The 22907-nt window shown below is 52.8% G+C and overlaps 1 protein-coding gene across 5 annotated transcripts in view; it reads left to right on the top strand.

The window, feature by feature from the left end:
• Window positions 1-22388, top strand: part of EFCAB6 (EF-hand calcium binding domain 6) — a 253339-nt gene extending 230951 nt beyond the window's left edge. For 4 of the 5 annotated variants that reach the window (XM_070790542.1, XM_070790540.1, XM_070790541.1 and 1 more), the window contains 6 exons: window positions 4453-4680; window positions 12133-12363; window positions 13868-14027; window positions 15587-15771; window positions 19156-19305; window positions 21942-22388. In XM_070790542.1, coding sequence (XP_070646643.1) covers window positions 4453-4680; window positions 12133-12363; window positions 13868-14027; window positions 15587-15771; window positions 19156-19305; window positions 21942-22064 — 1077 coding nt within the window. In that variant the 3' untranslated portion in view covers window positions 22065-22388. The remainder of the gene's footprint in view (window positions 1-4452; window positions 4681-12132; window positions 12364-13867; window positions 14028-15586; window positions 15772-19155; window positions 19306-21941) is intronic. The other variant, XM_070790543.1, reaches the window with a different exon arrangement.
• The last annotated feature ends 519 nt before the right edge of the window (window positions 22389-22907 follow it).

Raw genomic sequence — 22907 nt, 5'->3', positions numbered from 1 at the left:
AGGCTGTGATTTGTGGCAAGATGATGGGGGCCTGGACCAGGAGGTGAGGGTGGAGCAGTCAGCTTCCAGGTACGCACTGGGCCTGGGGCCACTGGGATGTTGGCGAGGTTTGGACGATAGATGATAGGCAGATTGCATGATGGATGCATCACAGAGGACTCCAGGCAGGCTGGGCCACTGGGCCAGTTTCCATTTGCTGAGATGCAGACCTCGGGGGGATGGTATTCTGAAGCTGTTAACTCAAGAGGGAAGAGAGAATTCCCTTTATGAAACTGGGATGTTCAGTCTTGCTTAGGAGGGCTGCCCTCATCCAAAGGTCTCTTGGAGTCAACCAGACCACACGGTACCCTGCTCCTTTTTTTTTGACTCCACATATGAGTGATGTCATATGGTAATTGTCTTTCTCAGCCTGACTCACTTCACTCAGTGCGACAGTATCCAGGTCCATGCGTGTCGCCTCAAATGGCACTGTAAATGCCAGAACAATGTAAATGTTCCTTTTTATGGCTGAGCAATACTCCACCCTATTACTCCATCGTGTGTGTACCACACCTCCTCCTTCCTGCTGCCTTTGTAAGTTTGTAACAATGGGCTTTGTGAAGTAAGGGCTCAGTCACAGAAGAGACTTCCTTCTCACTCATGAACAGCCTGAGTAGGTGTCCACTGTTCTGCTTGTATATCCTGGGCCTTACTGATCTCATTCTATTGTTCTGTTTATATCAAGTTTGTGGTGTTTTGATATCTGGTGACTCAGAAACATCATTGCTAGCCTCTTCCAAAAATTCCGTGGCAAATCTCACATATTTATGTCTCTATATTACGTTTAATATCTGTGTCTAATGGGTCTCCCCCCCTCCAAATAGCCATTGTGATTTTTGCTAGAGTTTTATTTATTTATAATTTGAAAAAGGTTTTCTCTTCTGAAATGGAGTCTTCACATCCAGAAACATGGTATGTGTCTGTTTTTAGTCCAGTCTTGCTTTGATAACCTTCAGTAGAATGTGTCTGGCTTTCTTCATATAGGTCTCATGCCTTTCAGATGAAATCTATCCCAAAGTATTCAATAGCTTTGTCATTAATGTGGATTTTTTTATGAGATAATTTCTAACTAGTTGTATTTATTGTATAAGAAAAAAGGTATTACGTTTTCTGCATTTTTTACTTTAATTCAGCCGCTTTCATAATTGTGTTGAGATTTTCTAGTTGTACAATCATACCCAAGAGTAATGATAAATGTTGTTTTTCAACATTTGTTTTCAACTATTTATTTCATCTTCTTGTCTTATTTCAAAGGCTAGAGCCTCTAAAAATGTGACTAGCAGACCTGGCAGTGAGCCTGCCTGTCTTGTTTCTAACTTTAATGGAAATGCTTCATATCTCACCCATGGCACACATTGACAGATAGTGTCTGATTAATACTCTTGTGTTTAAGATGTTCATTTTATTCCTGGATAGTATGTGTGTACTTTTCTATTCTATACCATTTTATCGGGAATGACTGCCAAATTTTGATAGATGAACTTTGCCATGTGTTGATATGTGACCTTTGCTAATTATAAGGAAAACTTCCTAATTCTTGGAATAAACCCTAATTGATTTTGGTGTGCCGTTTTAAAACACAGCACTAAATATTCCTAAAAAAATGGTTTTAAAAAAAGTTTTGTTATATTTGCCGTTACGTCCGTAAACTAGATTGGCTCATATTTTTCAAGTGTTTTCTTGATTATATTTTTGTGTTAGGGTAATATACAATGAACTGGAATACTATATATCCCTTTTTGTGTTCTGGAATAATTTGACTAATGTAAAAATTATCTGGCTTCCCTGGTAGCTCAGCTGGTAAAGAATCCGCCTGCAATGCAGGAGACCCTGATTCAGTTCCTGGGCCAGGAGGATCCCTTTGAGAAGGGATAGGTTACCCACCTCAGTATTCTTGGGCTTCCCTGGTGGCTCAGATGGTAAAGAGTCTGCCTGCAAGGCAGAGACTGGGTTGGGAAGATCCCCTGGAGGAGAGCATGGCAACCCACCCACTCCAGGGCTTGACACCTTTTTAGTGATAGATGGTAGCTCTTTTAACAGCTTTTTAAACTTCTTTTTTGATTACCTGTCTATTCGTAATGTTACTTACATTAAATTTAGTAATCTATATCTTGCTAGAAAATGATTCAATTTCCTCTAGAGTTTAAAGCATATTAACCTAAGATTGCCCATTTTACTTTGTTAGAGTTCTTCCATATCTATTGTTAAAACAGAAGAATTTCTGATTTGTTTTTTGTGTTAACACTTTCAAAGAGCATTCACACACCCCGTCTCGTGGGAGCCTAGATTCCTCCCAGAAAAAATGAGGAAACCCAGGAAAACTTGATTCGGCGGCGTGTGGACGTCACACGGCCAGTTAGAGCCAGAGTCAGAGGGGTCTCCACCTTGCCCCTCGCAACACGACACCCGTGTTCTTTCCAGTTATGTTCACCCGTGGCGCGTCCTCCTCAGGCCCCACAGGTGTGACCAGCATAGGGATGGAAACCACCCAGCAAAGATCCCTCTGCTCTCTGATCAATGACACCCCTCGAGGTGTTTAGGGAAAGGCCTTCATACTTAGACACAGGAGGCGTGTTTCCAACTGTTCGAAAAAGTGTAAGATGCATCTGAAAGGATCACTTTTTTTTTTCTAGGATGAAAAATGAAAGGCGTTCATTCACTTTGCAGATGGCTCCCAATGGATGTATCTGAAAGCGTCTGTTAGCCTTTGGGTGGTCGAGGATGTAGTGGGCTGTGGTATGAGTGTTGTAAGGGTGTATAGCCACGCTTTTGATGGTGTTGTCAGCAGCATCCCGTGTTTGATACAGTTTTGTAGAGGAACGTTCTGCTCTGTCCTGCAGGAAAGTAGCATATACTCCACATACTCCTGTGGAACTGCTGAACTTGAGTCATGACAAAGTTTTCACATGGGTTGTGGGGAATGGATGCGATCATCTGGCCAGGTGCTGGTGCTTTGAAAGAACCGGCCTTCTAGCCACCAGTCACTAATGGTTTTGACTGGAGAAACCCAGTGTATCTGAGAATCCACCCTGGTGTGGGGACAGCCTTCATGCCTTATTACCCCTGGGTTCTCATGGAGCCCAGCCCCGCCCCCCAACCCCAGGGCCCCACCCCTTCCTCATAACTCCAGGAGCCCACCTGCTGATGTGGTGAGCACAGGTCTGGCTTCTGGGGCCTTTTCCTAGTGGCAGCAAAGAGATGCTGCAGGCCTCGCCCTTCTAACTACCCTTGCAGGAGGCTCAGGACTCAGTCTCTGCCCACCCCACCCCCTAGCCCCAGCTTCTCCCTTCCAACTTCAGTCTCCTCAGTGCCCAGGGTAGACACAGAAACCCTTGTCATTTCCAGGGCTATTGAGAATCAATCAGTAACTCGACTCACTGCTCTTCCTGTGGTCTCTCTGTCCACCACACTGATCATCAGCAGTTACTGAACGTGGGCTGCAGGCCTCCACAGGCCCCTCTGGCTCACCTGGCCACATGCTCACTGCCAGCCCATCAGCCTGCCATCCAGTAAGAAGATCCTGTCTTTCCTCCTGGCTCACACCTCCCCGCAGAAAGCTGTCCTGTGCCCAGACTGGTCCTATCCCTCCTCAGGGCTCCCCAGCACCATGGACAGCGTCCCCAGGCCCTGTAAGCACCTCCCAGGGGTGCAGAATGAGATCTAGGCAAGCAGGCCAGCTCCGTGGTCCCTGCAGCCTCCAACTGCAGGACTCTACACTCGCCAGGATTAAATCCCTGAGGGTCTCAAAGTCTCAAGGACGCTTAACCGAGAGTGGAGCTGCAGCATGATATGGTAGCAGTCAACAAAAAGAAACACCATTTACAGGACTTCCCTAGTGGTCCAGTGGCTAAGACTCCACTCTCCCAATGCAGGGGGCCCGGGTTCGATCCCTGGTCAGGGAACTAGATCCCACATGCCGCAACTAAGAGTTTGCATGCCACAGCTAAGACCTGGCACAGCCAAGCAAATAAATTAACAATGCCATTCACATCACAGCTGTCATGAGCATAAATCAGCCCGTACGGAGGGCTGGAAATGAAAGCAGTCTGGATCCGCATCCCTATTGAGTCCCTCACCACTCAGAGCAGACATTCACAGTGTGTGTGTTCAGCAAACCAGGGGACAGGCCAAGTGAGCGAATGGCTGAGGGTAAGAGGTGTGCCCTCCTCGGGCCCGGCCCTTGCCCTGCCCTGCGGGCTCAGTCGCTTTGCTCCCTACTCTGCGGCTGGTCAGCCCAGGCTCCCACTTTTCAGGCAAGTCTGCACCTGCAGTCCTGCCTCTGGTCTCTCTGACTCCTGGCTCAAGTTCCTCAGGAAGCTGGGCCTCCCGGGCCCTACCCTTGCCTGAGGCTCCCAGAGCTAAGGCAATTCATTATTCACTAAAGGGATCAATTTTCTGTTCTGTTTTGCCCAGACCGCTGTGGAGTGGGCTGAGAAGATGCCCAGAGGTCCACGGCCCTTATCGCCCAAGGAAATGGCAAACCAGGAGCTGCTGGCTCGCCTGCACAAAGCCGTGACCTCCCACTACCACGCCATTGCCCAGGAGTTCGAGAACTTTGACACCATGAAGACGAACACCGCCTCCAGGGACGAGTTCCGGTCCATCTGTACTCGCCATGTCCAGGTTCTAACGGACGAGCAAGTAAGGACTGCGTTCTGTTCAGCCTCCTAAGCAGTGTCATTATGAGCATCAGGCCGGCTGTTTCCCAGAGTATAGAGAGTTTAAGGTTGTTCTCTATTTTTTAAATATGAGAAGGGTTTTTTTTTTTTTTTTTTTTGGCAGTTTGGGGGAGAGGGGGATTGCTGCTGTTGTTTTAAATCTTACTAAAGAGACACAGGAGCCTTCTGTTCCTGTAACAGGTATGGAATGCACCATCTCAATTAGAGTGCAAATCATGTCACCTTTATTTTTAAAATCGAATTAAACTCAGCTCCAGCTCCCGCTACCCCTCTTACTCCTTCCCTGGATCATTCTGGGGCCCAACTGATCCAGAGAAATGGCAAGTTTCTCTCCACACTTGAGCCGGGGAGGTGAGGCTGGACAGAGCAGGTGCTCAGCATGTCCCGTGGGTGGACCATGTCCACGTCCCCCACCCAGACCCCAACAGCCCAGGAGCTGAGCAGCTAATACCACAGAGCACCAACAATCTGAACACACACGTGGCTGTCCCTTCTCCCCCAGAAAATGCACTGCCACCAGCCCGCTCCTGCTTTCAGACGAACTGAGGCCCCATCCATTCCCAGAGAATAATTCAGATGAAAAAGGAAATCCAGAACACTCACAAAAGCAACCCAGCCTCCCCTCTTCCTCCTGGTTCCACTCAGACCTAGCCCAGGCACTTCCTACAGCTCCCTATGTGGGAATGTCACTCTGTCCCGCCCCCCCCACCCCAGAGCTGGGAGAGACTCCACTCCAACCTCAAGACTCCTAGTCTCAGAGTTTTTAGGGTAAGGACTGAAAATAATCTTGAGTGATCATCACACCCACCCTCCAGCCCTACTCAGGCCGCTGAACTCACTACCCTAAAGAATGAATTTGTTAAAGATATTACTAATACGAACATCAGATCTCACTTTCCTAAAATACCACTTTTTTGGGCATTATGACCATTTTTTTGCTAAGAAAAATTAAGCGCTCTTTCCAAAGAATTCTGTCCCGAAGAACAACCACAGCAAGTGAAGCTGTTTGAAATACAGTCTCTCCATTGCTACCAATGGATGGAATCCTTTCAAATTAATACAGTTGCATTTATTATTCTATGGAGCCAACTAATAAAGGTTTTGCTAATAAAGGTTTTACTAATAAAGATTTTTCATTCCATCTAAATGAGTAAAATTTTACTCTAATTATAGATGTAAATTAATGACATGCTGGCGTATCTGGCATTCTCAACAGAGAATTTGATTTTAATGGTCCACGAAGAAAAAGCTTCCCCATCCCCAGCACAGACACCCCCACCCCCACCCCATATCCCCTGCCACACGATCAAGCACTTAAACGCTGCCTTCTAAAAATACACGGACATATCTCAGAGACAGACTGCATCATCAAAAGCGTCAAAGTCTGGCATAAGTACCGCGGTTTAAGTTGGGTGATGATTAGCAGAAATTGTGCTATATTGGGGAAGCCTGCTTCTAGATACAGGCTGGTAAACAGAAAGCAAAAGCCCCCGAGATCCATATGTTTTCTCCTCGCATGAGCTGCTTAGCCAGCGACCTTCTCAGGTGGATGGTCCTGAGTCTGGCAGAGTAAGATACAGAAGTAACGTGCATGCTGGACTGGACACGTCCCAGCAAGGGGACGAGTCCATCGGAGACGCTGGGACAGGTCCGGCCAGGTTCAGTAGCTTGCCAGTACAGATTCTAGGACTTAGTTTATCTACATTATAAACTTATCTCTAAAAGATCCAGTCATCGTGAATCCGAGGGGCCAGCTTTCTTGACTTAACAGAGCTCCCTAAGCCGAGAAGTGCCACATCTTTGGAAAACTTTTGGCACAATTAACCTTTCAGAAAAGGAGAGTGGCTTTCAGAGCAGGTGAAGTTGGACACTGAAGGTCTTCATGGCTCTGTGTAAAGCGTGTTATAAAAGGCCATAGAACTGTGTCCTCTTGGATCTGGCTTAAGGAGACAGGGGCCCCACAGGGAGAGCCTGTCCCAATGAGGCGATTTAGAGCAGCCCATGGCGACTGCCTAAAGACTGTGACTACGCAGCTGCATTAGGGAGAGGAACTCAAACATTTCTGAACATTCCAGATGTGATGCTTCTAAAGCAAACACCTCTAGGAGTGAGAGAAATGTAGGCAGCCCTGCTTCTGCACTCGTCCAGCTGTGTAACCTTGGCATACTCAGCCTCTCTGAGCTTCGGTGTCCTTCCCTAGGAGATGGGACAGCGCTCCCCAGGCTGGTCCAGGCGCCCTCCACCCAGGCTGCAGTTCTGCCTTCTCCATCTTTGACCCCTGCTGTCTCTGCCTGCCCCCGGCCCGCCCCCTTGTATCTCTCTGGTTAAGTGAATTCTTTTCTGACCACGCCTTTCCCTGCTGGAGCTGACCACACCCCGCTTTGCCCTACCCGTCCCCCACCCCAGCTCTCCATCTGCCGACCCCTTGGCACCCTCTTGCGTGTCCTTGCGCACAGCGCTGTCTGTCTTGGCTGCACAGTGAGTGCCCAAAGGCAGCAGGCACCCCCTCCTTCACTGAGGAGTGGACTTCTGGTCCTCTGAGCAGAGTGTTGACATCAGGTCCTGGGGAACCAACGAGGGCCTGCTCCCTGCCTCCCTTGAGTCTGCATCCCGGGAGGGTAGAGAGAGATTAAATGCCTGTGGGAACATCATTTCTGTGATTCCACACCACTCTCTGCTGTAAAGGGAGGCTCGGCATACTAGGAGAGCAGAGCTAGGGGCTGGTCTGGACCCAGGGGGGTCAGGGTGCTTTCCTTGAGGACACAGTGCTGGGATGTGGACCCAGGAGACACACCCTGCTCGTGGGGTCTTTGTTCCTTGAGGGGTAGATGGACAGTAAACAAAATATGTTAAGATATGTGTATCTTGGATGGCCATAGAGGCAAAAAATAAAAACCAGGAAAGAGTGCAGTGCTGGGGAATTGTTGTAGGGAGGGGTGGGGGCAATACATTGTGAGGAGGGCAGTCAGGGGAGGCCCCTTGGAAGGAGGCATGTGATTAAAGACCAGGCCAGGTGGATGGCTGGGAGCAGACGAGGTCGAATCACGGATGTGTTTCGGAGCTGGAAGCACCAGGATTTGCTCAGTGAGTCTGGGTGTAAGAGAGAGAAGAGGGGCAGAGGATAAGGAGGCCGAAGGAGCCAGGGGTGGGGTGCTGCTGGGGTGGTGACAGGGAAGGGGGGTGTTGGGTGCCTCACTGATCTGACGTCCACCATCACCCACCCTTGGTCCCACTCCCACTTCCTGTTCACTTCCTCTTTTGCTCAACCGCATCTTTACTTGCCCTTTCAGGGACAAGTAAGCCAGAGAGCTTCTCTATTTCATGCTTATCCTCGAAAGGTAGTTTGGCTGGGGATAGAGTTCTAAATCCAAGTTTTCTCCCCCTGACACTTTAAAGCGATCTCTTAGCTGCCTTCCAGCATCTCTCCGTGCAGGTGAGACGTCTGCTAATTATCACATGCTTGCTCCAGGGCCCAGGTCCCAGCGAGGAAGAAAGGCAGGGGCTGCCAGTGCCAGTTCCCTTTTACCAGAGGCCCCGCGCCGAGACTGGGGGTGAGGTGTGAGGAGACGGGAGCCAGGCGGGCGCTTGCGATAAGCCCCAAATGCTCCACACGCAGCTCGCCCAGGCGGATCAACCCTGGGCATGGTCCCCACTTGGAGGTGGTCCCAAAGCTGCCTTGGCTGGTCCTAGAGACTGACTGGGCTCCTCCTGTGTTGGCCTCCAGGCCTCTATCCTCAGTGACCATGGAAATCCTGCGCCCACTGTCAGCATCAGGCTAACCGCGGCTCTCCCCAGCTGCCTCTGTTTCCACGTCAGGTGGTGGGCGATGGCCTCATTCTAACTGCCCGTCTCACACGGGGGCCTCTCGTCTGTTCCTGAGAGAGTCCCACCCACCACCTGCGTCACACCAGGCCGCCAATGCCACGCTGCTCGTCTCTGTTTCTGCTTAATCCCATTTCTCTGTTGTGTTTGAACGTAACAGTGCATTTTAAAAAATAGCTTCCACCTCTTGGCTGAAATTCTCCTTCTGTTCATACACATTGTGCACCTTTTCTATTACATCCACGGACGCATTAGTTCATGGATCTAATGTGTTGTTGTAATGTCCTTAGTTTAATGTCCATAGTTTTTTTAACGTCCTTGTCTGATAATCCCCACACTGGGGGTCATCTCTGAGTCTTACCTGTTGACAGCTGTATCTCTTGGCAATGGGTCAGTTTTCCTTTTGTTTGTATGTAGAACTTTTAAAAAAAAAATTGCTGAATGACAGACAGCATGTAAAGGAGAATCGTAGACTGTGGTGGAAATAATATTTATGGCTGGAAACAGGCTCACCTCCTCTCTGTCAGGCTGTGAGTGTGGGGGTTTGTTGAGTCAGTCTGGTGGGTGATCGAGCCACATTTGAATTTTGTTACTGCTATGCTCGCCCCTGGTGTGCTCAGGGGCAGATCCCTCCAGCAGAAGGAGCCCCCCGGGCTTGAGTGGACTCGCTTTGCCTCCCTCAACGGCTTCGCCTCCCAGGAGAGGGTATCTGGAGAAACGGGTGGTGTCTCACATCTGTCCTCCACCAGTAGCCTCCCCTTCAGGAGCAGCAGCAAAGGCTGAAGAAGGAGGGCTTGTGAGCTTGATCATTCCCTGTGCCCAAGACTCCCAGCCTGAGCGCCAGCCCCCATTTGGCCTTGGGGAATTTGCTAACATCTCAGCTGATTTCTTCCCACACTCCCACTTCCTCCTGAGCCCCACCGGGCATGAGAGCTGGGGTGTCAGGATCTCCTTGGAGCCTTGGGGCTCGATGGAATTCAGTCCTCTCGGCTCCTGCAACCTCGGCTCGCAGACAGGCTCAAGAAGAGTTTTGAGTTCAGATTCCTTTTTCTTGCTGGTAAGATGAGGTGGCGTTCCCTTGCAGCTTGCCACCTCACGAGCAGAAGCAGGACCGAGGTCCTGAGTCCTCATGTTTAGCAGGCCGATGACTGCTCTTCTGCATTCCCAGGGGACCTTTCAGCAGGCCACGCTCTGCCACATGACGTGGAAACTCACTTGCTTTTCAGCTTATTCACAAACCACAAGAATTCTGCCCAGGTTTCATGTCCAGCTCACAGGACTGTAATTCTCCAGAATCTACTTTTGGGGTGCCCATTCCCAGTCCTCTCGATGCCTCGCCTGTCCCCGCAGCACCCCCACCCCCAGCCGCCATCCTGCGCTGCATCCCTGGCTCCATCAGTGTCCTGGGCTGTAACCTGTCAGGACTGGAGAACCACCTGTGGCCTCCCATTCTTTACCAGCCCACCCAGGCCCCTGTTATCCTGTCGTTGTGTAGTCACTAAGTCATGTCCTACTCTTTTGCAACCTCATGGACCGCAGTAGCCCGCCAGGCTCTTCTGTCCATGGGATTTCCCGGGCAAGGATATTGGAGTGGGTTGCTATTCCCTTCTCCAGGGGAATCTTCTTGACCCAGGGATTGAACCCATGTCTCCTGTATCAGCAGGTGGATTCTTTGCCACTGAGCCACCAGGGGAGCCCCCGAGTCATCCTAAGGATGTGTATTCTTCCCATCGAGTCCCCTTCAGTTACAAGAAGATGAGAATAGGGTTTGCATGGTCCTGCGTTGATCTCACTGCGTCATAGGATTTCATCAGGAAGGTGGTGGGCCCTGCCTCACATGCCTGAGAACAAGCCCCTTTTGTTGTCCTGGGCTGTTTTGTAAATGTCTTCACATCTGTTCTTCAACTCATCGCCGCATCCCATCCTTTGTCTCTGTCCTTCATAGCATGACCTTCTTCCTGCCTGCCTCCCAAGTCTTGCTAAGACGGGAGGGCCTGAGAGCCCCCCGGCAGCCCGCCCTCCTCTTCAGCTGCATCTTCCTTCCGTAAAGCCCTTCCTGATGATGCACTCAGAACGTGGTTGAGCGCCCTGTCCCCTGTCCCTCTTCATTTCTAAAGGGTCTTCCCGTCTGGTCAGTTTTATCATGTGAGTCTTTGGGGGATCTTCAGCCATTAACAAACGTATTGAGACCCCACTGAGTGTCAGCCCCTTTGCAAGACAGTTGGCATTTAAAGATGACTTCAGAGGCCCCTCCAGGGAGTCTCTCGGCCCGGTGAGGTGTCACCTACAGGGGTGGCTCCATCAGGGTGCAGGTAGGAAGAGGAGAGCATCTGGTTTCCTTGGTGGTCCTGGAGAACTTTCCTGGAGGAGACCTTGGTGCCGGTGAGGTCTGTCTGAGCTTCTGTGGCCACTTTCTCAAGGACCCTCACTTCCACTCCATGAAGTAGGTTTCCCTCATTGATCAAAACGAAAGCAACATGCAACTCTAGATGTGATAAATGACACTGAACTACACACACACACACACACACACACACACACACACACACACGCACACGAAGTTGTTACATAAGATGTAACCTTGGAGGGAAGTTGGGCAGAGGATCCGGGGACCTCTCTGTATCATCGTTGGAACATCCTGCAAACCTGTAATTATTAAAAAATTAAAAGCTTAGCACAAAAAGCTAAGACGAGTCAAGAAGATTGTCCCAGACTAAACCGTTTCTCCTTCTCAGGGCCTGGAACGTTCTCCCACTCTTCCTCAGCCCTCACTGCATCTTGTCCAGACTTTCAAGCAGCGTCGGACATGGCCCCTTTTCATTTGCTCCTGGAAAACCCCAGTGGAGTGGGCAAGCCGAGTGGCTTTCTGACCAAGTTGAGGCACAGGGCAGGAATGTCCCTCCTTGGCCTCAGGGTTGGAGTTGCTGGTTGGAAGCTGGGCCTTAGGGGCTGTAAAAAAAAAAAAAAAAAAAAGGAAGCTAAATTACCATTCTTCTCAGCTCCCTTCTCAGCTCCCTGAAAGCCCTCGAGCCACCTAGAGCAGCTCACAGGGCCCTCTCAGCCCAATGACAACAGACGCGCTGACGCCAAGACCATAAACTGCTCCCCGTCCTCCAGACGCCTCTCTCCTCATCTCCTGAGAGGACGCTGTTCGCCCTGAGGGTGACTTCCACTGCGCTGCGGCCCAGGCTGTTCGCAGGGCTCTGGGGCTCTTCAGCAGGAGGGAGCCTCGCCAGGCTCCCCGGGGACCCAGAGAGGCTGGGGTTTGATTTGCGTTTTCCCCTAGAACATTCTTCCGTCCTGCAGCTCAGTCTCTGTGACTAATGCAAGATTTAATGGCCTTAAAGTGCTCGCTAAGGGCCCAATTCAATTAAAAAATGTCCCGCAGAAGCCATGGATAATCTGTGCCCCTCCCCAACCCCACTTTCCCAGGAAGCTGGGGCTGGCCGGCTGGGTGTTTTTCATTTTTCAATTTTTGTTTAACTTGATGTGAGCCCGGGACCCAGCAAAGGAGCGCACCGCCTTCACTGGCTTCTGTTCCCCTTGCCTAGGGTGTGCGCTGACCCAAGGGTGACCTCTGCTGCTTTGCCAGTTTGACAGGCTCTGGGAGGAGATGCCCGTCAACTCCAAGGGGAGGCTGAGGTACCTGGACTTCCTGAGCAGCTTCAACGTGGACAAGCCAGCCACGCCGCTGGCCACGAGTGACTCAGCCAAGGCGCAGAGAGGGAGCAGCGTCCCCGAGGTCTCGGACCGGGGCCGGTCCGCAGGGTCGTCGCCCACTCGCGACCCAAAAGCGGGGTCCAAGCCACGGAGTCACCCCTGCGTGAGTTTCTTCCCATCTCTCGGCATCTCACTGGGTCCACGTTCTCCCCAGGCCAGGGACTTCGTGTCCCCAAGGGTTCGGGTGACAGAGGTGTCCTAGAATGAGCCCCTGTGCCCAGGGGGTTCTGGAGAGGAGCCACTGGTGGGTCCTCTCAGTCACCTGCCTTGGAGGGGAGGGTGGTGGGCATCAGGGGCAGAAGAGACAGAGGAGAATTGGGGGTGGGGGGCAGGACCTGGGGGAGGGGGCAGGTCAGCCATTGTCAAGGGGGTTGTCACCCAGGAACACAGATGCCCCCAGGGTGGACAGATCTGCTGAGGGCCATGTACCGAGAGGTAAGGTGTGTTAATGCCCATTTTACAGTTGAAGATCCAACATTCTTAAGAGGGACCCGTGTGGGCTCAGGGTCCCTTGTTAGTACAGAGAGGCCCGACGGCAAACCCATCCTGTCTGACTGCACAGCCCTGGTCCTGGGCTGAGTCCCCCAGCCCGGGATGAAAGGAGGGGCTCAGTCTCGCAGAGGGTCTCCCTTCCTCTGTAAGAAGCATGACGAGGGGTGGGGTGGTGTTTGAAGGGGTGGCAACTGGGCACGTGAGCACCCACCTCCATGTTCCATGCGTGGTGAGCCATCCGAGACGGAGCTGGTTCCTCATTCAGTCAACACGTGTCTACTGCACACCTACTATGTGCCGAGAATGAACACCGGCCCCTGCACTTGTGGAGTTCATGATCTCCTAGGGGATGATGGGCAGCCAGTGAACCTGTAAGTGGAGTGTTTAGTGCGTTAAAGATGGTGAGTGGATCAGACTCAAGGGGGTCAGAGCACCCCAAGGACATCCACGTCCCAGTCCCTGAAGCCTGTGATGTGCACCTTACCTGCTGAGGGGGGAGTCAAGGTTGCAGATGGAGTTAGAGCTGCTTATCAGCTAACAAGATTGTCCCCGAGTGTCCAGGGGGCCCACCTGACCTTGTCCAGTCAGTGGGGACACAGAGGCACACGGGACATGCAGGAGAGACTCAATTTGAGAAAGAGCCACCCACCATTGCCTGGTGGCTCAGATGACAAAGAATCTGGTCTGCAACACAGGAGACTTGGGTTCAATCAGGGGTTGGGAAGATCCCCTGGAGAAGGAAATGGCCACCCACTCCAGTATTCTTGCCTGGAGAACCCCATGGACAGAGGAGCCTGGCAGGCTACAGTCCATAGGATCGCAAAGAGTTGAACACGACTGAGCAACTAACATACACACACACCTGTTGTTGCAGCTTTGAAGCTGGAGGACAAATGGGGCCTTGAGCCAAGAAATGTGGGGGCCTCTAGATGCCAGGAAGGGAAAGGCTATATATTTGCACCCAAAACTGTTCTAGTTAAAATGGTTTTTCATTCTACTTCTGAAATAACACCTCCTATGAATTGCGCACCTCAAAACCCGGGTAACATCTGTAGGTTTCTCCTATGATGTCCCTCTAGAATCTCCAGGTACAAGACTGTTTTCTTTCTCGCTAGACCCCCTCGAGCGTGAGTGGGACCCCGCCCCTGCAGAACTGCGAGCCCATCGAGACCAAGCTTCGCAAGAAGGTCCAGGGCTGCTGGCGCGAGCTGCTACGCGAGTGCAAGGAGAGGGACTTCAACAAGCAGGGCGAGATCCCCGGCCCCGAGTTCCTGGGTGCGTCCCACTCCTTTCCCCCAGGGTGCATGGGGCCACCTCCCAGCCCAGGTCCCCTCCTCCTGGTGGAGCCTGGGCAACCTGCGGCAGCATCTGGGGGACAAAGGCTCCTGACGCCTCCGCCCTCGCCGGGCAGGTCCACACCCCCTGGATCAAGTCAGCACGCGTGACTCTCGGGGCTAGAACCTGCAGGCTGGTCGCAGTCTCTGGGCAGAATATAAACAGGGACGGGCTTTGAGAGCCCAGGGAGGTGGCCTGGGGGCCTGGGGCAGCTGGGGACACAGCTCGGTGCTGTTGGTTCAATGTTTGCCATGTATCACTTTGGTAAACTTCAAATGGGCTTCCCTGGTGGCTCAGAGGGTAAAGAATCCACTTGCAATGCAGGAGACCCAGGTTCAGTCCCTGGGTCAGGAAGACCCCCTGGAGAAGGGAATGGCTACCCACTCCTGTATTCTTGCCTGGAGAATCCCATGGACCAGAGGAGCCTGGAGCGGGCTACAGTCCATAGGGTTGCAAAGAATCGGACACGACTGAGCGACTCATAATTACTTGCTTACTTATCACTTTGGTAAACTTCAAATATTTATGAAAATCGGTTGGATTTACGCTCCCTCTAATTGCTGCATACTGAAAATCCCACGGACCGAGGAGCCTGGAAGGCTGCAGTCCATGGGGTCGCTGAGGATCGGACACGACTGAGTGACTTCACTTTCACTTTTCACTTTCATGCATTGGAGAAGGAAATGGCAACCCACTCTAGGGTTCTTGCCTGGAGAGTCCCAGGGACGGGGGAGCCTGGTGGGCTGCCGTCTGTGGTGTCGCACAGAGTCTGACACGACTGAAGCGACTTAGCAGCAACAGCAGTTGATGCAACCAAAACCCAGCGCAACCAAAAATTATTAATTAAAAAGAAAGAAAGCCAGACACAGATCCTCAAAGTGCACAGTGGTTGTCTCTTCAGGGAGGTCCTTGTGTTCCAGAATGGAATGTTAAGATCTTCATTAGAATGAAAACCCCAAATGCACAATTTGGTGTAGCCTAGAAGACCCCTGAGAGCGTATCTCTGAAGCCCAGTTGAAAACGCTTGCGCAAAGGGCCAAGTCTGAATTCCTGACCCCAGGGGCCCCTGCCAAGCCCACAGCCTAGCACATGGAACCTTCCCTTCTCCCCACCTGCCTGGCCCTGCCCGACTCCCATGCGGTGGGAACCTCGCTCCATGCTCTCGCTGCCTGAGGTCATGGCCCCCCACAATGCTATGTTCCTACTGCTGTGACCGCAGCAACAGAGACCAGGCAAAGCTGGGCCAGCAGGCTAGGCCAGGACAGAGGGAGCCCAGCAGGACGCGGGGTCCCCCCCGTCCCGGCCACACTTAACCCTGTCGCTGCGCCTGCCTGTGTGTTTCCACATCCATCCAGCCAGTGGCCACGACCCTGTGAAGCAAGGACCGGGCCAGGCCATCTCAGCAAGTGAGGAGTGATGAGTGAGTGAGTGAGTGAAAGCTGTGATCGAACCAAGAGGGAACCGCCCGCCTCCAAGTGAACCGATGTGCTTGCCTTCAGCTCTCGTGGAGAAATTCAACCTGGACATCAGCAGAGACGAGTGCCAGCAGCTCCTCATCAAGTACGACTTGAAGAACAACGGGAAGTTCGCTTACTGCAGCTTCATCCAGAGCTGCGTCCTCCTGTTAAAAGCAAAGGAGACCTCACTGATGCAGAGAATGAAAATCCAGAACGCGAATAAAATGGTACGTGAATCACCAGAGGACAGGGTGGGGCCAGGCTGCACGGGTTTCTCAGCTCCTCCTAAACCCTGTTGTCTCACTTCATGTAAGCAATGCATGTGTGAACCTTTACCAGGCTGGGAACCAGCAGCCTGGATCCCAGGCTCGCAAGCTGGCTGAGCGGCACCTGCCCAAGGGGACCTCTGTGGGTTGGAGGGAACAGAGTCGGTGGCTCATAGGGCCGCTGGGAGCAGGTTTCGGTCACTTAACTGGAGACGCAGGTTGGGGGGGCGGCCACAGTGAAGGGAAACGCCTATATCTCACACGTAACTGCTTGCTCGCTCATCAGGCGTCTGAGACGGGCCCAGCTTGCTCAGAGACGCGGGATCTTTCTTGCATAAGCTGCACCCATGATGCATTGTCTGCAACCCTGTTGTTGCTTCTTTGAAGAGGAATGAGACCCTAAAGATGCTTAAATCTTGCAACTGGAGGCCCTGGGTTTTTACCTTTTTTCTGTCATTTGTAGCTATATGATTGTCACCCACACCCATTTCAACCACACTGTTAAGGACACGCTTTTCTCAAGTCTTTCCGAAGCATGAAGACTTTTCCACACTCACGTTCTATCATCTGTAACACTGAATTGAGTTACACTGAATTAAATAAGTATGAACAGGCGTTGCTGACTTGGAGACAAACACAGCCAATGCCAGTCACCCTCAGACCCAGCTGTGGAGACCAGAGGTGTGGGGCAAGCCCGGCAGCCCCCCACCCAGACCCCCACCCAGGGGCCCGCATCCCAGCGGCAGCCGAGTGATGGTGTGCCAGCCAGCAAACGGTGGATTCCATGCAGCGAAATCTGTCATTTTGTGCAAAATCGAGCCGCATCTCACCATGGTTTCTAGTTTAGACAAGCAACAGCTAGCACCAAAGGCTTACAGCAAACTATGGAAGAAGAACTTAGCTTTATGACAATTCTTTCTGTAGCTCAGTTATTCTGTAAGTAGAGAAAATACTTTCCTCGTTCAATTGTCAGAGGGTCCACCTGTGAGCATAATTGGAGAGCCATGGAGACCGCTGCCCGCTCTGGCCCTCCTCTGCTGCTTTGGGCCTCAGTTCTATAAGTGAGGGGTGGTCTGCTGGCTTTGAAGAGCCTGTGAGGGGTGGCCTGCTGGGAAGAGGCTTCACGCCCCCTTCCAAGCCCCCCGTGTGCAGAGGCCGGCCTGCTCCCAGTGCATTGCCTACCCTCGCAGAGGCGTCCAAAGGCTGCTCGTGGACAGCTTGTGTGTGTGTGGCGGGGTGACTGAGATTGTGTATGGGAAGTGAGAGGCGCTCTGGGATAGGACCCCCCACCCCCCAACCAGGAGCCTGGGCCCCCTGGCAGATGTTCCAGCTCACCTCCGTGTGCCCCTGCCTCGCCCCCAGCTCTGGTCATGCACCCAAACCCAACCACAGCCTCCACTCCGCAGCTCAGGACAGTCCTGCCTTCCATCCAGGAGCCCACCCTGGGCCTGATTGACAGGTGGTGAGACTCCCGGGAGCCTCTCCCAGGAAGGAGTGGGACCAGGGCCCACCCCGCCCCTGCCTGGTCCCCTCTGCAGGCGGCCCCTGGCCCCACCATGCCAGCCGTCTCAAGGGCCATTTCCTTTTCTAGCGTTTTGAGGCTTTCTTCTGTAGCCTTAACAGCACATACACTCCTCTGAGGAAGTGAGCTGGGGCTTTGCTTTTTTTTTTTTTTAATAATTCTAGTTATTTACTTATTTTGGCTGTGCTGGGTCTTTTTTTGCTGCACAGGCTTTTGTCTATTTGCAGCGAGCGGGGGCTACTCTCGAGCTGTGCTGTGCGGGCTTCTCACGGTGGTGGCTTCTCGTGTTGCGGAGCACAGGCTCTAGGCATGTGGGTTTCAGTAGCTGCAGCTCCGAGGCTCTAGAGCACAGGCTTTCCCTGATGGCTCAGATGGTAAAGTGTCTGCCTGCAGTGCCAGAGACCCAGGTTCGATCCCTGGGTCGGGAAGATCCCCTGGAGAGAGCAATGGCAACCCACTCCAGTACTCTTGCCTGGAGAATCCCATGGAGGGAGGAGCCTGGTGGGTTACAGTCCGTGGGGTCGCAGAGTCGGGCACGACTGAGCGACTTCACTTTCACCTTCAGTAGTCGTGGAGCATGGGCTGAGTTGCTCCGAGGCACATGGAATCTCCCAGGACCTGGGATCTAACCCATGTCTCTCCTGCATTTGTAGGCAGATTCTTAACAACTGAGCCACCAGGGGAGCCCTGGGACTTCGCTTCTGGGGGCCACTGCTAGCGGCCAAGGACCCCTGGGTGGGTTGGTGTCCCGGGCTGGGATGGGAAAACCCTTTCTCAAGCCAGACTTAGGTGTGGGAAGAGCAAGTGCTCACAGAATCCCTTCTCTTCCGTGGGTGGGGACCAGCTGATTGGTAAATCAGCCACTGGTGAAGCTACAGGGCACCTGGTGAGTGTTTATCATAGGTGCTAAAGGATGTAAAACTTGAAAGCAATTTAACATTGTGCTAGTGTGTTTGATGTGGTGCCATGTTAAAAATTAAACTTTCCCAAAATGTATTGCAGATTATTGCCTACAGTTCACCTCTGTGATATTCAGACATGTGTTGGGGCTAAATCATGCTAAAATACCTTGTTTTCAAATCTGATAGCACCTAAATGAAATAATCACAGTGTAGTGTGCTGTCTAATTACTAGATATAATTACAACCTTGCGATTTTTAAAAAACTCTGTTCATTATAAGAACCTACTAGAAGATCCAAATCGAACCTCTTTTTTTTCCCCCTCCAACTATTTCAGTTATCTGCCTGGCCATCCCCTCAAATACACAGGGAGGGGTTCCCTGGGAGGTGGTCTGGTGGTGTTGGCATCAAACGGAGCCCGGAGGGGTCCTGATCCTGCCCCTTTGCCTCCCTGAGCCTCCATTTCCTGGTCCAGGAAATGGGGACGAAGAGACCTACCTTCCTCCCAGGAGACGCTGTTTGTGCTGAGCTTTGTTTAGTCACTAAATCGTGTCTGAGTCTTTGCGTCCCCGTGGACTGTAGCCCGCCAGGCTCCTCTGTCCACAGGATTCTCCAGGCAAGAACACTGGAGTGGGTTGCCATTTCCTCCTCCAGGGGATCTTCCCGACTCAGGGATCGAACCTGCATTTCCTATGTTGGGCAGGCAGATTCTTTACCACCGAGCCACCTGGGATGAGCCTGCAGACTCCCTTCCAGCGGGGAGCCCTGGGTGGGGAGTGAGCCCTGGGGGCCAAGACGAAGCAAGGCCCAGGAGAGGAGCTCACAGCCCCTTCCCTCCGCCTCGGGCCACAGCCTGTCCACACCATCCTTCCCACCCCAGAGCTCCTTTCTCACCTCCTCATGGGTTTTGGCTCTTCTCCCAGAAAGAAGCCGGCGCTGAGACCTGCTCCTTTTACTCTGCCTTGCTTCGGATTCAGCCCAAGATCGTGCACTGCTGGAGGCCGATGCGGCGCACGTTCAAGGCCTACGATGAGGGCGGGACGGGGCTTCTCAGCGTGGCTGACTTCAGGAAGGTGAGCATGGCTCTTGCGGGGCTTCTCCCTCCAAATAGGACGTGGTCGCCAAATGCCAGCGGCCAGAAAAACGTCACCAGGCCCGGAGGAAGGCCCAGGCATGGGCAAGCTGTCCAGACCTCACTTCCTGGGCTCCCCCAGGTTACTGGGGGCCACGTCCACTTGTCGTCCGCAGCCGACCCCAGGCTGTCCCCACCCAAAGGCTTCTAGAATCTCGCTGGGCCTTCCCAGGGCACCAACACCTGAGTGCAGCCTTCCACTGCCGCTGCTCCTCAGAGTCCTGCCTGCACTCAACACGAGGCCGCAGAGCAGCATGACGACCTCGGGGACTGAAGCACGTCCCGGGCCTGGCTACTCAGGGTCCGCAGACCCCAGCCCTGCCCTGCAAGAGCCCCCCACTCAGCCCTCCCCTCTCCCTCTGCTGTCCTGGCATGGAAGGGCTGCCCACCCTGGTCCATGCAGTCTGGCCAACCAGCTCCCCCAGCAGAGACTGGACTCCGGGGCCTCTCCTGCCGGTCTGGGGGAGCACCTCGCCCGCCCCAGTCCACCAGCTGTAATCGCGACGGCCCCCACAACCCCACCTCTGGAACAGAATCTATGCTAGACTTTACCCCGCAGAACCTCTGGAGGTTAACCTTTGGAGGGTTTCCTCCCGAAGGAAAGAAACGGGCCACCCTCGAGGGTGACTTAAAACTCCCACATTTGGAATAACGCAGAACTCCTCAAATTGTCAGCGGGCCTGGTCCCATTCTTTGCTTCTCTCTCCCATCCCGTCCTAGCTAAACACTAAGGTTGAGAAAATAATTGAAGTCTAGAATGTTAGATTAAAAATCAAATATTACAGCCAGGAAAAAAACCTCAGTCAACACATCAAAGCAAGAAAGGGTTATGACCTCTCAGTGCACTTAGGAAAAATGTATTCCTTAGGTTTCTCTGTGCTTCAACAACTAAGACAAAAAAATTTTATGTAAAAAAGCTTTTCTTAAATAGCGATGCAGGCAGATGAGCGGCAGTTAGTGGGTCTGAATTTGCAAGGACCCCATGCAGGGCACTAGAGAGTGAGGGGCCCCTGGAGCAACCTCCCCCCACCAGCAACACACATGCAGAGGGTGGGCCAGGCCTGTCGCTGGCGGCGGTGAATACCCTGTCACCTCCCTAACGTGGCCTCCAGCTCACAGCGCTGGTTAGTCACTCACTCATGTCCAACCCTTTGCAAGACCATGGACTATAACCTGCCAGGCTCCTCTGCCCATGGAATTCTCCAGGCAAGAATACTGGAGTGGGTTGCCGTGCCCTTCTCCAGGGGATCTTCCTGACCCATGGATCAAACCTGGGTCGCCCGCATTGCAGGCAGATTCTTTACTGTCTGAGCCACCAGAGAAGCCCCGGTCTTTACTTTGGGGTCAAATACAATTCTCAGCCAGAGAAGAGAAGGAAGATAACACCCTAAGAACTTGGGGTGGGTGACAAGCAGGGAGGGGGCAAGAGAAACGGAGACGTTGCCCTTGGCAATGAGACCCGATGGGTGCTGGGCCCTCTGGACACCCAGGTTCACTCCCCTTTCCTGCTCTCAGCCCATCAGCCCCAGAGGCAGGCCAGCTGACCTCAGCCCCACGGGCCCGGGCCAGTCCTGCCGGCCCTGGAGGAAACTTGGGTTCTTCCAACCGCACTCTCTAGCCTCCTCTGAGAAATGAATTATAACACAAAATATACATAGGAAATGTATAACCTAATCTTCATATTTATTTAATACGGTATCTATCACAGTTTGTCTCAGTTGCATGTAACAGAGGTGAAATAAATCACAGCAGCTTAGACATGGTAGTCTTCTTCTCTCTCATGTAAAAGAATCCCAGAGGTAGGAAGTCCGGAGCTGGCATGGTGTCTGGACTGTCATCAGGGACATCTGTATTTTTTTTCCTACCATCCTCAATACCTGGATTCCTTCCCCAAGGTGGCCTCATAAGCCCAAGATGGCTGCTGGAGCCCCAGCATCACTTCAGCATTCCAGGCAGCAGAGAAGAGAGAAGGAGGGCATGCCTGTTTTCTTTAGAGGAGGCTTCCGAAAAGTCCAGCATAGCATTCTCATTTTGTTTTAGTGGCCAGAACTGTGAGAGAGGCTGAGAATTGTCACCTCTCATTTTGGCTGGGCACACAGCAGTCTGGAAGAAAATCAGGGTCTGATAACGGAAGGGGAAGGGCCAATGGGTATTGGTTGGGAAATCAGTAGGCTCTGGCAAGGGATGTATTACTGTTGAGTCATAACTACTCGATGAAGCCTGCACCTGCGGGCCTGCCCTTCTCCCCTCCCCTGAAGCTGCACCCCAAGGCCTCCTACCTAGTTAAGGCTCCGTGGCCAGTCTGCCCTCCAATCCCCTCCGCTCTGTCCATCTTCCTCGTCCTCCACGTTGACCAGCCTCACAACACCTGTGTTGCTAGACAGGGCTGCCTTGTTGGAAGGGTGGTGGGGGCGGGGAGGGGGGGGCGGCGAGGGAGGGCGTGACTCTGGAGGTGGGCTGTCCAGGCTCGGGGTGGGAGGAGAGGTGGGCAAGGGCCCAGCCTCTTCCTGGCAGCCAGCCTCCTTGGTCTTGGTCTTGAACGGCTCCAGTACCAGGGGCGGCTCCTCTCCCCTGCAGGTCCTGAGGCAGTACAGCATCAACCTCTCCGAGGAGGAGTTCTTCCACATCCTGGAGTATTACGACAAGACTCTGTCTTCAAAAATCTCCTACAACGACTTCCTCAGGGCTTTCCTCCAGTAGGGGCCCTGCACCGTGAGCCCAGTGCGGACAGACAGGGACCGCAGGGTCCCCACGCCCCGGGAAATCTATCAGCAGAGGGTCTCATGAATGTCCGGGGCATCCCCCCAGGCTCAGCCCACGCCCACACCCACACCCAACCTGCATCTTTGTGAGGTCAGCCCAGGCCTGGGCTCCAGGGTTGGCAGCGGCTGCTCTGGAAGGCCCTGGGCTGCCCCATTGAGCTCAGGACCCCTCTTAGTCTGAGCAAATTAAAATGTTAGCCTTTGCAAGAATGATTCTTGAGACTTTAAAAGAACCACCAACAATAAACTTGGAAACTCAGAATTTCTGCCAGTTTTATTCGTTAAGAGCCTGCTGGGTGACTCAGGGACACCCTCCTCCTCCACACAGGCCCCGGGGCTTCCCCGACATGAGGCAGACCTGCGCCCCTGCCAGGCTTGTCCACAGGGCCACCTCTCTGTCCTGGGGACACAGGCACCAGCCGGACCCCACGAGGAGCGGCCGACATCTGAGTCAGGCCCCATCGGTGCAGCGGGGGCTCAGCCCTTCCGGGCCCAGCAGTACCCGTTTCAGAACACAGCAGGGTCTGACAGACCAAGTGCTGGGCTGTGTGCTTCGTCACTCAGTCGTGTCCGACTCTTGGCAACCCTTGGACTGTAGCCCGCCAGGCTTCTCTGTCCAAGGGGTTCTCCAGGCAAGAACACTGGAGTCAGTTGTCATTTCCTCCTCCAGGGGACCTTCCCAACCCAGGGATCGAACTCAGCTCTCCCTCTTTACTGTCTGAGCCACCGGGGAAGTCACACCAGGGAAGACAAGCCAAGAGAAGTTTTAAATCACCATAAT

Source organism: Bos indicus, chromosome 5 (genome assembly GCF_029378745.1).
Source record: "Bos indicus isolate NIAB-ARS_2022 breed Sahiwal x Tharparkar chromosome 5, NIAB-ARS_B.indTharparkar_mat_pri_1.0, whole genome shotgun sequence".
NCBI classification, from domain to species: Eukaryota; Metazoa; Chordata; class Mammalia; order Artiodactyla; family Bovidae; genus Bos; species Bos indicus.
The sequence above is the reverse complement of the archived record's forward strand: the minus strand, read 5'-3'. Positions and strand labels throughout refer to the sequence as shown.